General features: G+C 36.2%; 1 protein-coding gene across 17 annotated transcripts in view; it reads right to left on the reverse strand.

Moving 5' to 3' along the window:
• The window catches only part of PCDH15 (protocadherin related 15), a 544558-nt gene that overhangs the window by 271116 nt on the left and 257433 nt on the right, over positions 1-16009 (reverse strand). For all 17 annotated transcript variants that reach the window (XM_036336780.1, XM_036336778.1, XM_036336777.1 and 14 more), the window contains one exon: positions 8008-8120. In XM_036336780.1, the coding sequence (XP_036192673.1) occupies positions 8008-8120 (113 nt within the window). The remainder of the gene's footprint in view (positions 1-8007; positions 8121-16009) is intronic.

The following is a 16009-nucleotide window of genomic DNA, read 5'->3' on the forward strand; positions in this document are numbered from 1 at the left end:
TAGATATTCCCTTCTAATTTTAGTATTCTATGCAACAAGAAGAAGCTTATGAAGAAAGATTACTTGGCAAGACTCATGTAGGAGGGCTGAGATAGTGTATGTGTATGAAGGGGTGTGCTGTGGGGAGATAGGGTAAGGACTGCCCTGAACTGTTCATTGAACATTGTACAATACTGGTAGTTGGACTTGATGTTGCACTCTTACAATGACCTTTGCAGACAAGAAGGCTTTGGCAAAATCAAAGTACTGTGACGAGAATGAATATATTGCTATTCTTCTGCCAAGCAGTTGCAGGTCACCTTGTGAGGAAGGAAAGAGTGTAAGTAAAATATTACCTCTGTGTGTCTTTTGTCAGCTTGCATTTTGGACAGTCACTGTATTCATTGGCTGTGTTCTCTTTCTGTTCTGACTAACCTAGCTGGGTAAGTAACAGCATAAGACAAGAGGACACCAAACCTTCTTTTTACTAATTTCCATAAGTGGCCTAACAGACATTGAATTCAACCTAGTACTTAAAATTTGTAGTAGACAACCAGAATGAAATAAAAGAATACAGTGTTCTTTTTGAGGAAACAAAAATAATGTTTTGTGTGGCAATCTAACACATTTTAAACAAATAGAACATAAAATTAAAATAAAAGATGAACATTTAGCAAATGTATCAAATCTTTCAATGGATATCCAAAAGAGTGATTCATTCAGAGATCCATGGGAGGGTTGCTGTTTCATTACTAACTGGAGGCCTGGTGCACAAAAATTTGTGCACTCAGTGGGGGGAGGGGGGAGGTCCCTCAGCCCGGCCTGTGCCCTCTCGCAGTCTGGGACCCCTCAGGGGATGACCACCTGCTGGCTTAGGCCCGCTCCCCAGGGGATTGGACCTAAGCTGGCAATCAGACATCCCTCTGGCAGCCCGGGAGCCCTTGGGGTATGTCCACTTGTCAGCAGGGAGCATGCCTAAGCTGCAGTCGGACATTCTTAGCGCTGCTGAGGAGGCAGGAGAGGCTCCCACCACCACCGCTGTACTGGCAGCTGTCAGCCTGCCTTGTGGCTGAGCAGAGCTCCCCCTGTGGGAGCTCACTGACCACCAGGGGGAAGCTCCTACATTGAGCATCTGCCCCCTGGTGGTCAGTGTGTGTCATAGTGACCAGTCATTCCCAGTCTTTCTGCTGTTAGGGTCAGTTTGCATATTACCCTTTTACTATATAGGATATAGGCCTGGTGCATGGGTGGGGGCCAGCTGGTTTGCCCTGAAGGGTGTCCCGGATCAGGGTGGGGGTCCCGCTGGGGTGCCTGGCCAGCCTGGGTGAGGGGCTTATGGCTGTTTGCAGGCTGGTAAAGCCCCCCCCCCAGTGGAGACCCTTACCCCATGGAAGTTTGGCCAGCCTGGGTGAGGGGCTGATGGCTGTTTTCAGGCTGGCTACACACCCTTTAGGGTGGGGGGGGGGTCCCCACTGGGGTGCCTGGCCAGTCTGGGTGAGGGGCTGAGGGCCATTTTCAGGCTGGCCAAGCCACCCAGACAACAGAAGCTCCCAGCTCTCCTTTCTTTCTTTCTTTTTCCTTTTTTTTTATTCTGGGATTTATTTACCTTTTATAATTGAAACTTTGTAGCCTTGAGAGGAGCTCAGAGCCAGCCAGAGCAGGCAGGAGGGAAAGACTCCTGCTCGTTCCAGCTCCTTGGCCAAGGCCAGCTGAATGCAGGTATCTGGGGTTTATTTACCTTCTATAATTGGAACTTTGTTGCTTTGAGTGGAGCTCAGAGCCGGCTGGGGGGTGGGGGGGGGCGCGCGGGAGGAAAGCCTCCTGGTTATTCCAGCTCCATGGCCATGGCTGGCTTAAAGCAGGTATCTGGGGTTTATTTACCTTCTATAATTGAAACTTTGTTGCTTTGAGTGGAGCTCAGAGCCAGCCACGGGAAGTTGGCTTCCTCCATCATTGGGGCAACCAAGCCTCCTGCTTGCTCCAGCTCTGTAGCTGCCGGTCGCCATCTTGGTTGGGTTAATTTGCATATAGTCGCTCTGATTGGCTGGTGGGCGTGGCTTAAGGCGTAGCAAAGGTACAGTCAATTTGCATGTTTGTCTTTTATTAGTGTAGATAAGAACTAATGCCTGACATTTCTGTGGGGTAATTTTCTCTAAAATGTAGAGGACTTTCTCTTTTCCTCACCTTAGAGACCTTGTTATTGGGCAAAGGAAGTGAGCTTATTCTTTACTGTCCTGCTGAACTAAGATGTATGGTATATGTGTGCTTCATTCTTTCAACAGGAATCCTCAGGGACTGGGAGAGGGCATGACTAGAGGAGTTCCAGGATTATGAAAGTGTATCATCCACTGCATTTGCCTTGCTTCCTGTGCCTGGACAACATCAGCTCTGATAGTTTTTGCTTCTCCTAATCCTGGCTCACTGAAGGCTCCTATTCAATCTTTCCCCAAGGGAGTCCATCCCTTTCTTTTCTCCCCTTTATTTCTCTCCTTTTAGATACACTGTCAATACTCACACTACAGCAGAAAGAATCATAACTTACACTTCACAATCTTCTTAACAGAGTCAATGAGTGTTGATAGGACTTTCATTTTCATGGGAGATGTCATCCTTTTTATTTTAGAAGGAATGACGGATGATCTGTGACCTGTCACTCTGTCTGTCTGTCCCTGACAACCATGTTCGGTCAATTGATCAAGTTCTCTGTTGGAAATTCACATAGGGGACACATTGTCAAGTGACTTGAAGACAATATGCAGCTGCATGATCTGTTTTGGTTTACTTGTTTTAGCAATACTTAGTAGGCAATGTGGGGAGAGGGCAGGGTGCAAGGAAAGGGGACTTATGTTTGTGAGATGTGTGTGAGATGATGGCCATGAGGACGAGAACTAGAGAACTGCTGTGAGCATGGAGAGTTGGGAAGACCTTTGAGAATGAATTCCAGAGGCTTCCAGACAGTATTTGAAAACTGACTGGATGGGGACATATGGAAGCAAATACCTAAGAGACACTGGGAGCTCCAAGCTTGGTGAGTGAGTGGCTGATTATAATATTATTAATGGAAAGAAGGAAGCTTAACGTTTTAAAAGGATGTATGTAGTTTACTACATTCTTAATTTGACACAATTGTATAACACTAGGAGAAGTTATACAGCCAGTAATAGGAAATATGAATGCAGAATTCAGAAGGGAAGTAGGCCTGAAACTATAATTTCCATATCTGAGGTTTCCTTGAGAATAGAGCTTTCATACATCTATGTCTCCTCAACACCAAGGAAAATGTCAGGCACCTAATAAGCAATAAGAAAGGATTTGGCAAACTGAAACTAGCAAATGCCAAATGCTTTAAAATTGTTTCCACTGTGTCCTTGTGAGGTAATGTATAATTGAGATCATTATTCAAATGGAAGCTAAATGCTTTCTAGTGGCACCAGAGATTCACGTATGTGGTCAGGGGTTGCAGTAGCTGTTCTCTTAGGCCTCAATCATTCTCAGATGCTGCTGTCCTTTGACTCCCAAATTACTAAAGCAAAGTCACATGCAGAAAAACCTGCACATCACCACTAATATATAAGCTCACCAGTTTCAGTTCTGTGGCTCAGTTTCAATTGTGTGTCAAAAATATATCTTTTCTTTAGAAGAAAGGATACTGTATTAACATACACTCATACATAGCTTTAAACTGTGCTTTGATAAAGGTTTGGCACTTTTTCCAGAGATTGAATTTGTGAAGTTCAATGCATATTTATTGGGAATAGAGACACAGATGAAACTGTATCAAATACATATACTTTCAAATGTATGTATTGAAATATAATGTAGGCATAGGTACCCGATTCCAGCAGCTTTAAAAGCTTTACTTACCATAGAGGAAACCATTACAACATATACTGTTCATGCATAAAGGTAGGAGCTTGAGCCACAATGTGAAGAAAAATATTACAATCTTCCCTCTTATAAAAGTCAGGCTAAAATAAACAGGCTAATAGGGACATGCAGAATGCAAGGAGGGGCTTCCAACCAGGGGCCCTGCCTTTCGAGAAGTGTCATCTCAGCATCTAAAGCTTCAATGAAGCGTCAGTGTGAATGAGACTGTTGATGAAGGAAGGGAGGACTAATTCAGGAAGAGAGACAGCATCTGTAAATACGTGGAGCTTGGAAAGAGCATGGTGAGTTTAGGGCACTGCAAGTGGTCTCGTATGGCTGGAACAGCAAGTGGTAGCTGATGCTTTACGTGCCCATGACGTGGAAGGAAAAGAAGTTTAAGGTTAGCCTGATAGAGTAGGACACTGAGTCACAACATGTAAATCAGAGAGACCATGATACAATGATGGTTGTGATATCATTGTGGCCCTTACTGTTAGTTGTTTATCAGAGTGATATAGATTAAAAACACAATTATGTTTGAGCAACTAAAAGGCAGTGAATTATTAATAATTTATCCATTTAATCTTTGTATTAGATGCCTAGAGTATTAACTAATCAAATTTTTTAAAGAAATGGTGCATTTATGATAATGGAGGTGAGTTTTCTGGACTTTGTTGTCAACACTTCATGCATGAACTAATTCACTATAACTAGAATCTAAAATGGGATTTCATATTTCTATATCATAGATGCTTTTTTAAATAACTATGATGATCACATCACATTTCATCCAAACTGGGGCATTTTTGAGAGTGAAAGAGGTATTCTGAATAATTATACAAGAACAAAAGGAATAAATATGAATTGTACTGGGCAAACCAAATGTAAAATTCTTATTTAATATACGTATTTAATTTAAAAGTATGGTTAAGTGATTATTATTATTTAAAATTTGGAATAGATTTGATCTGGAACATTTTTTCCTCTTTTAACTGGTATGTGTTAATCCTCTAATAATCTAAAGTTGGAGAATGACTCCATTTTGTCCTTTTAGTTTCACCTTTACACTTTATTCGTCAGAATACTGAATAAATCACTTGAAGAAAGAGATAAAATGAAGATGATAAATCTCTAATTCATGACATTCACCAGGAGTTAAATGAACATATAGCTTTTCAAAGAAGAATTATTCTTCAAAGTCCAGGAGAAGATATTTCATTTTACTTTAGCTTCCAATACAGAAATTGGGATCAAATCCAATAAAAACTTTGATAGCCAGTAAAAAAATGAAGCATTATGAAAATAAGGACAACGGAAGGAGGTGATAGCCTTGCTATGGAAGAGAGCTCCCGGATTGTAACAGGTCAATGGACCTCTACCCAAAGCCACAGTATTCAGCTATTATTCACACAGGTACCACACTGTGATTCTTACAGATTGATACCTTTGCTCATTATCCTCTTGACTGCACACAAAAAAACAATAAATTTAACCTAATAATGTCTGGAAAAACTTCCACTAAAAATATAAAGTATTATTTACAAAATAATAAAAAAATCCTGTATTTTATTCTAATTGTTTTTTGTTTCTAATAATTGATGGGTTTCACTGTAAACAACACACTAGGGCAACTGACTTTGAGAATAAAGAAAAATAATGGATTTCAGGTTTCAAATGAGGGATTTGGAAACAATGCTTTGTCAAGTTTCTTAGTTCCCACAGAAAGCTGCACCGCAGGTCTGAGGGTAGGTAGACAGTAGACAATGGATACACATTTTTTAGTTTTCTACAGTCCTATGATTTTAAAAAATGTGGTCAATGCAAGGAGATGAACTATCTCATGCATGACCATTATACATAAGAGGTAAGAGGAGTCTTTCTTTATTAAATGGCTCCTAAACCCCTACTGAATTAAATCCAAGGAAATTGCAGTGGCACATAAGGCCCTCCCTGTGGTCTGGCGCTATCCCTCATTTCCCTGTTAACTGCTTGTAGCCAGCTACATCATGCCTCCAAGCTTTTACTTCTGCTCTTCCTTATGTTCAAACATATTTCCTACCTTCTATTCATTGGCCAAACACTTGCAATACAGCAAAATTTAGCTTGGGGTAATTACTAGAAAAATCTTCCCCAAGTCTGTCCGCAGATTCATTTAAATGTGCCTATTCTCTGCTTCATCAGCCCTTAGGTGTCTTTCTGTTAGCAGTTGATATGTTTGCTATATTTGATTTATTGGGTTATATGACACTTTCCATTCGAGACAATAATATATTTTTTTTAAGGACAAAGGACCACTAAGTAAACAAAAGATCTGGTATGTAAAAGATAATGAGGTCCTAACAAAACATGTTCAAATTAGATATAAAATTGTGTGTCTACATATACTTGTTGTCGTTTCACTGACAGATAGTTAAGCCAGACAACCATTTCCTAGCAACTGCATCTTGATAAAGCAAAAAAGGTACACCTTTAGCTTAGATAAACCTAAATTTGAATCTCAATTCTGCTGCTTCTTAGTGATGTACTCTGAGCCAATCACTTCCTCTCTCTGATCTTTAGTTTCCACATTTGCACTGATTAGCATACTACTAAGGTTGTGACTACAATTCAATGAAAATCGTACATAAATGCTCAGTAAGCTTCCTTATAGTACTTCCTTTTCCTTTACCAATTTTAAATTTTAAAAATTCCATAAGGCTGCATATCTATCATGTTTTTTTTTAAAAAATACATTTTATTGATTTTTTACAGAGAGGAAGGGAGAGGGATAGAGAGTTAGCAACATCGATGAGAGAGAAACATCGATCAGCTGACTCCTGCACACTCCCTGCTGGGTATATGCCTGCAACCAAGGTACATGCCCTTGGCCGGAATCGGTCCTGGGACGCTTAAGACAGCAGGCTGAGGCTCTATCCACTGAGCCAAACCGGTTAGGGCAGTCTATCATGTTTTATATGTATAGATAAGAAAAAGCTATATAACACACAGTAGACTTCCTCTATTTCATTTCTTATGTCTGTTCTATTACTTAGAATGCCCTTCTCTCAGCCCATTTCTACTTGGTAAATATCTTCCTTCACTGACCCGCTCAAATGTTACATTAACAAAGCCTATCAGAATTAATTGACAGATCATCAGCATGTTCACAGTACCTTCAAATGATTTTATCATGAAAAATGAAATGTTATTATGTCAAAATTATAATGCCAAATGGATTTCCCTCATTGAAATTTTTTTTCAGTCTAGGATCATCTATCAAAATTTTAAATAGTGAAATATATTAAAAGAATTCCTAGACAACTGAGATTTTTAAAAAAATATATTTTATTGATTTTGTACAGAGAGGAAGGGAGAGGAATAGTTAGAAAAATCGATGAGTGAGAAACATTGATCAGCTGATTCCTGCACAACCCCTGCTGGGGATGTGCCTGTAACCAAGGGACATGCCCTTGACCGGGATTGAACCTAGGACCCTTAATCTGCAGGCCAAACCGGTTAGGGCATGAGATCCTTTTTTTTTAATGCTAGAAAAAATGTCATATAAAAATAATATTTTTGCCCAGCTGGTGTGGCTCAGTGGTTGAGCATCGACCTATGAACCAGAAGGTCACAGTTCGATTCCTGGTCAGGGCACATGCCTGGGTTATGGGCTCAATCCCCAGTGTGGAGTGTGCAGGAGGCAGACAGTTAATGATTCTCTCTCATCATAGATGTTTCTATTTCTCTCTCCCTCTCCCTTCCTCTCTGAAATCAATAAAATATATATATAAAATAATAATAATAATATTTTAATACAATAAAATATAAATCCATGCACATTTTAAATATATTCATTGGTTAAGTTTCATGAATAAAAATCAACTCCTTTTAGTAAAAAAAAGTTAAAGATGTAATAAAGGGCAGCATGTAGAATTATATACATTTGGCCAAAGCATTTATTACATATAAAAATATTCAGTATTTGAATCGCACTGTAATATAAAAAGTTAAAGAAAAGCAACAATGGATTAAAACTGCTGTACTTTACTGTTTAAATAAAAAATTGGTTAACTGCTGTCCAAATTCATTTTAATTTTTATAACATTAAAGTGCCTGCAGTAGCCTCTACAGGTTTTTTTTATTAGCAATTTATAAACACAAGGAAATAAGAAATTAATTTACCTTAATAACCAAATCGAATTTCTGGTAAAAGTCTCTGTTTACTGGCTCCAGGAGACTAAGTTCTGCAGTCCTGGGATGCATATGGAAAAATCGCGGGTAATCCTCAGGAGTCCCTGAAAGACATTGAGGTTTCAGCACATAATGGAGAACAATCAGTAATATGTTTATCTGCTATATCTATTTCCCTTCATTAACTGAGGAACAAAATCATAATTTCATTAGTAAATTAAGTTTCAAAATTATGCAGTCTAGGGAAAGCAGATGCAAATGTGGTATATAATTAATTAGTTTATGAGCAAGAGGATGAAAAATATGTTATGTTTGGCTGATTTTCCAAATATCCTTTATTAAGAGGGCTCTTTAATTATTTGAAACTTCATCACATAAAAAGAGATATTAAGTGTATAGAGAGCAAATTTTGAATTCTAAAATTGTATTTTAATGGTGCATAAATCTTAATTATAGCTTGCATGGGTCTTTCAACTTATCTTGTAACAAAAAATGACTGGTAATTTCTACCAAATAGCAAGATGCATGGAAATTAAAATCAGCATATTCTGTTCCAGCTGGCCAAATTTTTTTAAAGATAAGAATCAAGCTAACTACATCAATTATATACAAAATATTTTAGCCCAGCTGGCATGGCTTAGTGATTAAGCATTGACCTATGAACCAGGAGGTCACAGATTCCAGGCCAGGGCACATTTCAGAGTGCGGGGAGGGGTGGATCCCCAGTTGGGGAAGGCATGCAGGAGGCAGCCAATCAATGACTCTCTCTCATCATTGATGTTTCTATCTCTCTCTTCCTCTCCCTTCCTCTCTGAAATCAATAAAAATATATTTTAAAAATATTTTAAATACTACATAAAATATGTTCATGATACTTTTAATGTCTAGAGATGATATTTCTTCAATGTAGATATTTTAATGAGTTGAAATACATTTCTTCTTACAGAAATGTCCTTCAATTGTATTATCTACCTTTGTATACTGCAACATTATTATAATATTTTTCCCAACTTGAAGAAAAAGTAAACATTAAATCATAGAACTGTAGAGTATATGAATTTGGCCAAACAATAATCATAAGAATAAAATAACATGGCTTCCAATTATTGAAGCATACTCTGTGGTATATGCTTTATGGAAGTAATCACTAATAACTCTGTAAATCATTTTCATTCGCAGTGGAGGACTAGGGAGCTTTGAGATATTAAATAACTTGTCCAAAGTCACAGAGACAATGTAATATAGAACTTGCATCAATCCAGTTTGCCAGAATCCAAACATATGCAAAAATGAGTTAATTGCTACCAGTCCTTTGCTTCAACTCTGAGATAAGAAAAGAAATTCTCCTTTGCTTCAACTCTGAGATAAGAAATTTTCCTTTGCTTCAACTATGAGATAAGAAAAGAAATTCTGAAACACGCAAACAAAAATAGAAGAAAAAAATTATACCAGTAAAATAGACTTGAAAATTTAGAATAAGTCAAAATTGTGCATGAAAATTTAGCATGTGATAATAGAGTCACTTAAAACAGTAGGAACAATTTAATGAAAGCTTTCATCTAATAGGAGCGCCATACAGAAAATGACAAAAATCGCCTCATTCTTCATACACAATACTAGAGTAAACTCTAGATGGAGAAGGCATTCATGCATAATGAACAATGAAACAATACAAGTGCTAGTAATAGATAAAAACATGAACTCTATTCTCAAATGAGAGTGGGCTTATCTTTTCTATGACTCAAAATACAAAAGCAGTAAGTGAAAAGAGATAATTTTGATAACATTACCAAATTACATGGTAAGACAAAATAAACAAAGTAAAACCACAGGTGACAAAGTAGGGGAGATTATTGTAATTTACATCAGAGGCAAAAGGTTTATATCCCTAATGTATTAACATTCACAAATTAGTAAAGAAAAATATCAATAATAAATTTAAAACAGGTTTGGGATAGACAACGAGCAGATAGATTAAGGCAAATGACTCTTGACCATAAACCAAGATGTTCATTTTTATACATAAGAATAAAAAAATGAAATTAAAGCCACACTGAAATTCCTTTTTTACTGTTAGATTAGCAATGTTCCATGATGGATACCACATTCTATTGGTGAGTCTTTGAGAAAACATGAACTTTTAGACATTTCTGGTGTTGGTAAAAGGGTATGACAAAACCTGTGATGGAGAATTTGGCATAATCTACCCAAATCACAATAGTACTGAAGGATGCTGGGAAAATGGCAGTGAAAGAAAGACTAGGAATTCATCTCTTTACTTAGACAACAATTACATTGGTAGAATCTGTCTGATGTAACTATTTTGGAACTCTGAAGTCTATTGAAGTCCTGCACTTCTGTGAGCAGAAGCAGCAAATACTCATCATGGTATAGTTCTCTGCTATGTGGAGGGCTGGGTCCTTTTTCCAGGGCCTGGCTCCCACAAGCATGGTGCAAGCTGCTTCAGGAACATGTGTACAGTTTCCTGCCAAGAGGCTGAGGGATGGGGGTTGGCTAACTGTTACTGTGCTCAGATCTGTAATTGACAGAAATTAATTACAATTTACTGTTCAATCCTTCCCCAGGAAGTTTTAAGACTTCAATAGACTTCAGAGTTCCAAAATAGTTACAATAAAAAATAAATAAACAAAAGTGACATTAAACAGCAAAACTTGGGGAAATTAGAGAACCTGATTTTTTAGAGTTATCACATTATCAGGTTCAAATGTGCAGTTTTCAATAACAATAATGAAAAATACAAGATGCACAAAGAAACAGGATGGCCCATTCAAGAAACAAATAAATTAACAGAAACTGCTCCTAAAAAACACCTGAAAAAATGACCTACTAGAGAAATACTTTAAATAAACTGTCTTAAAGTTACTCAAAGAACTAAAGGAAATGTAGAGAAAGTCAAGAAAATGATGTGTGAAAACAATGGAAATATCACTAGAAAGAAAGCCTACAAAAACTTATAAAGAAATTCTGGAATTGAAAAGTATAATAATTAAAATAAAAATTAATCAGAGAGGTTCAAAGATAGATTTGAGCAGGTAAAAAAAAAAAAAAGAATAAAGATAGGGCATTGGCAATTATTGTGTCTGAGCAATAGAAATAAAGAAAAAAAAAGTTTGAACAAAAGTCAACAGTGCCCAATATAAAAGTGGGGAAGAGCATGAGATAAGAATAGAGCCACTGTTGTTTAATAATTATTCACCTTACTAAGTATAGATAAGTATTTTTACAGACCCTGGGAAACTGGAGGATGAAACAAGACTGTAAATAGATAAGGTACCTCAATAGGAGGTCACAGCAGATTTTCTAGGGTAAATGTCTGCCCTCCCCACATTGCCAGCATCACTGGATTAAACACTCATATATGATTCAACCCTGTATCTGCTTAAATTGGCTCAAGTAGTGACAGGTGGCCTCAGACCCATTGTGTCAGGTTTCAAATAGGCCTGTAGAACATTATCAAGTAAACCAACATATACCTGTTGGAATCCTAGGAGGAGAAGAAAGAAAGGGGCAGAGAGACTATTTGAAGAAATAATGGCTGAAATTTTCACAGGTTTGATGAAAGACATAAATATAAATATCTAAGAAGCTCAATGAAATCCATGTAAAATGACTTCAAAGAGACTCACACCAAAACTTTATAATCAAACTCAAAAGAGAGACAAAAAGAGAATCCTGAAAGCAACTACAGAGAAGTGACTCATCACATACAAACTATCCCCAATAAGATTATCAGCATAATTTCTTATCAGAAAATTTGGAGGCCCTAAGGCAGTGAGTCAATATATTCAAAGTGCTAAAAAAAATCTTTCAAAAATAATCCTATATCTAGCAAAACTGTCCTTCAAAAATATCAGAGAAATTAAGAGACTCCTAGATAAACTAAAGGACGTTCATAAGGACTAGGCCTACCCTTCAAGAAATGCTCAAAGGATTCTTGCAGGTTGAAATGAAAGGAACTTGAAGCATAGGAAGAAATAAAGAACATGGTAAAGGTAGATACATGGGCAATTATAAAAGCCAGTATTATAGTAACAATGCTTTGTCATGTCGCTTTGTGTTTTTTACATAATTTAAGAACTAATGCATTGAAAATAATTATTAATGTATGTTTTCAGGCACACAATCTATAAATATATACACTGAGTGGCCAGATTATTATGACCACCCCATCAGTACAATGAAGCAATTAGTTATGCAAATAATAATAATAATAAAACCATGAGAGTATTTGCTTAGGAAGTTTTCAATACTCAGTATTTTTGGAAGTGTCAATGAAGTACTGATGGGGTGGTCATAATAATCTGGCTGGTTTTAATAATCTGGCCACTCAGTGTAAGTTTGTTACATCAACTGAAAAGAGTAGAGATTGAATTTAAAGGACAAAAGTTGTTTTTTTTTTTTTTTTTTTTTTGGTATATTACTAAGATTAAACTGGTATAAATTCAAGTTAGAGTGTTATAACTTTAGGATGTTATTGCAATCCCTATAGAAAAGACAAAGAAAATAGTTATAGGATATATGCAAAATGAAATAAGAAATGAATTTAAACATTGCACTACAAAAAATCAACAAAACAGAAGTTACACAGGAAATGAAGGATGAAAAAGCTATAAGACATTAAAAACAAAGAGCAAAATGGCAAAGGTCCCTTTTTTCAGTAATTATTTTAAATGTAAATGAATCAAACTCTATAATCAACACATAATTCATCTAAAATGTTGCTTCTTCCAGAACACCTCCAAAGCTTTGGGTTTTCTTCATCTAGTTCTCATCTTGATTTTGATTTTTGGGTTAAAAGTATTCCATTCCCCTGATAGTCAACTCCTTGGCTACCCCTTTCATATAACAGAACTTATGTCAATAATTTTAATCATGGCTTCCTCTATGCTTTAAAAGCACATTTTTGTATTATATTATTCCTATGATAGATATTACCTCTAATTTCTTGTTATTTTCTCCCATTAGTTTTAGGTTTATTGTTTATTCTTTAAGCTATTCAATTTTCTTTGTGCATTTTTGATAATTCTAATGGAAAACAATAAACTCCATTTCTCATAATTCCATGTTTTTCATATCACCTTAGGTAAAAGTCCATTCCCTTTGCAAACTTACTTTTAAGCTATTCTTGACAAATAACAAACTCCATTTTCTTATGCAAAATATTGCCAACAATTCTATAATCCTCTCTCAAAAAAATCTCAAATTCTCTTTTACTTGTCTCTTAAGAAAACTAAATTACTATATAAGTTGCCAATTCTCAACTTAGGTGAATTCTACAAAGATTTGCCTGGGTTGTTTTTCTCATGCATTTGAATGGCAGGACTTCAAAGAGTACTGCATGCATCAGAAAGACCAAGATCCTATCTCAGAATCTCTGAAAAGGAAGGTCAAGAATGTACACTTTGAATAACCTCAGGCGAATCTCATGCCCTCTAAAGTTTGAGAACCACCATGTTAGGGTAGATGAAATATTCACATCTGTGACTTACAAATAATAACAAATACAAAACCATGAACTGAATTTTTGTAAATCATACTATCATTTTGCTGACTAGATGGGTTCAAATCACCAAATCTCTCCCCTACATTTTTCCATATATCGTCCATGTGATTCTACCTTGCCTATGTCATTAGTTCCTTACTCAGTCTTGTCCTTTCATACTTGTATCACTATTATAACCTCCTAAATCTTCTAATATTCCATTCAGTTATAATCACTGAAATAAATGTCAAAAATCCAGTTTAATCTCTCAATTATTAAGATAAAAGTTACTCATTGTTTACTGTGGTCATCCCCAAAGTGTAATTGAGTGCAATTAAAACAAAACATCAAATTACTATTTTTTATTTAGTGATGCAATTTACATACAATAAAATGCATGCTAGCTTCAATGTTTTTGAGCAATTGTATGGACCGATGTAACTACCACCCTTATTAAAACTTTAATTTTATCTTATCCCAAAATACCACAAAATCAGCTTAAATAATTAATATGCAGAATGACTGTTTGTGGTATGTTTGTAGGGACACAGGCAAGAAGTCTTGAGGGAGGTGAGGCAATTATACAGCGTGGAAGGGTTGACAGATGCTCTCTCCCATCTGTTTGCTTGCAGCACATTGCTGTGGGTTTGGGTTTACATTTGGCAAGTTTAAGTGATCTGTGTTTTGTAGTATCCATTTTCCACGAAGCTAATACGCACAAAATGAATAAGTTGTTGGGAAATTTCTTCAATGAACCTGAGATTAAATATAACACTAAAAGTAAATACCAAGAAAGTGGTGGGAGACTTACTTCCCATCTCCTAGTGTAAGGGCTTAATCATCAAGTTATTAAATCAAATCATAAAGATTCAAGCAGTCCTGAAATAATGTTAGACTGACAATTTTTAACCTATTAATAGAATTATTGGAAATGTGGGTTTATATCTAATGTGATAAATAATAATCAGTGCTCTATGCAATTATTAAGCATTAAAATATTAACTAATGATAGTAATGCATGTATAGTTTTAAATATTAGAGGGCTTACTCAAACTTATTTTTAACGCTTGGGATGAAGGATCAAAACAAATTATTTAATAAAATAAACAAGAGGGTTCTTGTCTATGAAAAAACAACATACTCGCAAAAAGAAATTACTTGAAGCAGATCAGAAATGGCTGCAGTTTTTTTTGCTTCCCATCAAGGAGCAATCTATTATCCATCTCCTTGAATCTGAGATGACCTCACTTGCTTTGGGCACTAGATGGTAGTGGAAATGATTCTGTTCGAGTTCCTGGACTAAGCTGGAACCCGCAGTTTTCACTTTTACTCTCTTAGAAGCCAACAACCAATGCTGTAAAGAAGACTACTGAATGAGGGAGGCCAAATGGAGAGAAGGGGCTAGTAACCACCTTGGATGTTCAGTTCCAGCTGAACGCAAACATTAGAGTAGCCTCAACTACACCATGTAAATAAAGCAGAACTACTCAGTTGATTCCAATCAACCTACAAGAACAGGAGAAATAATGAATCTTTGTCATGTCAGGTCACTAATCTTTGGAGTGGTTTATTGTACAGTAACAGATCACTAATACACCACCCACTGTCTCTTCAGCTTCCCCTATAATTCTCCAACTTGCATTGTTTTCATATTTTGACAAATTTTGGTTCACTTCCAGTTACTTATCCTGGACTTACCATTTTTCCCATTGGCTGTCATATGTAAATGACTGGAATAACAAACCAAGTATTGAGGAGGATAAATCTTTCTTATAAACCCTGCCCATAAACATCTGTGCCACTACATGGGAAAAAAATAACTTCTTACTGTACATATTTGATTTAAGTCACTGAGTTTTGGAGGCTCTTTATAAAAGCATTTCAACTTTGTCCTTTACTAATATATGTCCTACCTATCTCATTACTGTCAATAATATGTTCACCTATGAATTCATTCTATTCTCTAATTTTTGGGAATCTATTTTTATGAGTTCCAGTTTTTGTGGCTTATTATTCTGTACTATGTGACCCTTCTGTGCAAAAGTACAAGAAGTTTAAAAAGTGTTCAGAAATTAATAGTTTTCTACAAGAATTTTCAGAGGAAGCTATAAAAAATATGACTGGCATTGATCTCAGTAAATATTACATGTAGAGTTGAAGAAACATCTCCCAATAATGTGTGCCATAAAATCAAACTTTTTTTCTCACTTAAAGGATAATAATAATAAAAATAATCCACAATACTCCATCTTATTTGCTAGTAATGAGTTCCAGGTAAAAGAGAAAAATAAGCCAGAATTCCAAAAAGAAAAAGAAGAAAGCAGTTGCTAAATTGGTGGAGTTTATTTAAAATTAGAGTAAAATTATAGAGAATAGAAGTCATGAAGAAATGCACCATTAGGCTATGTGCAAGGTTACTTAATGTTTAAAAGGCCAGAATGTGGAAAAGTATATTGATACAATCTGTGTGTGTGTGTGTGTGTGTGTGTG

Source organism: Myotis myotis, unplaced genomic scaffold (genome assembly GCF_014108235.1).
Source record: "Myotis myotis isolate mMyoMyo1 unplaced genomic scaffold, mMyoMyo1.p scaffold_m19_p_15, whole genome shotgun sequence".
NCBI lineage: Eukaryota > Metazoa > Chordata > Mammalia > Chiroptera > Vespertilionidae > Myotis > Myotis myotis.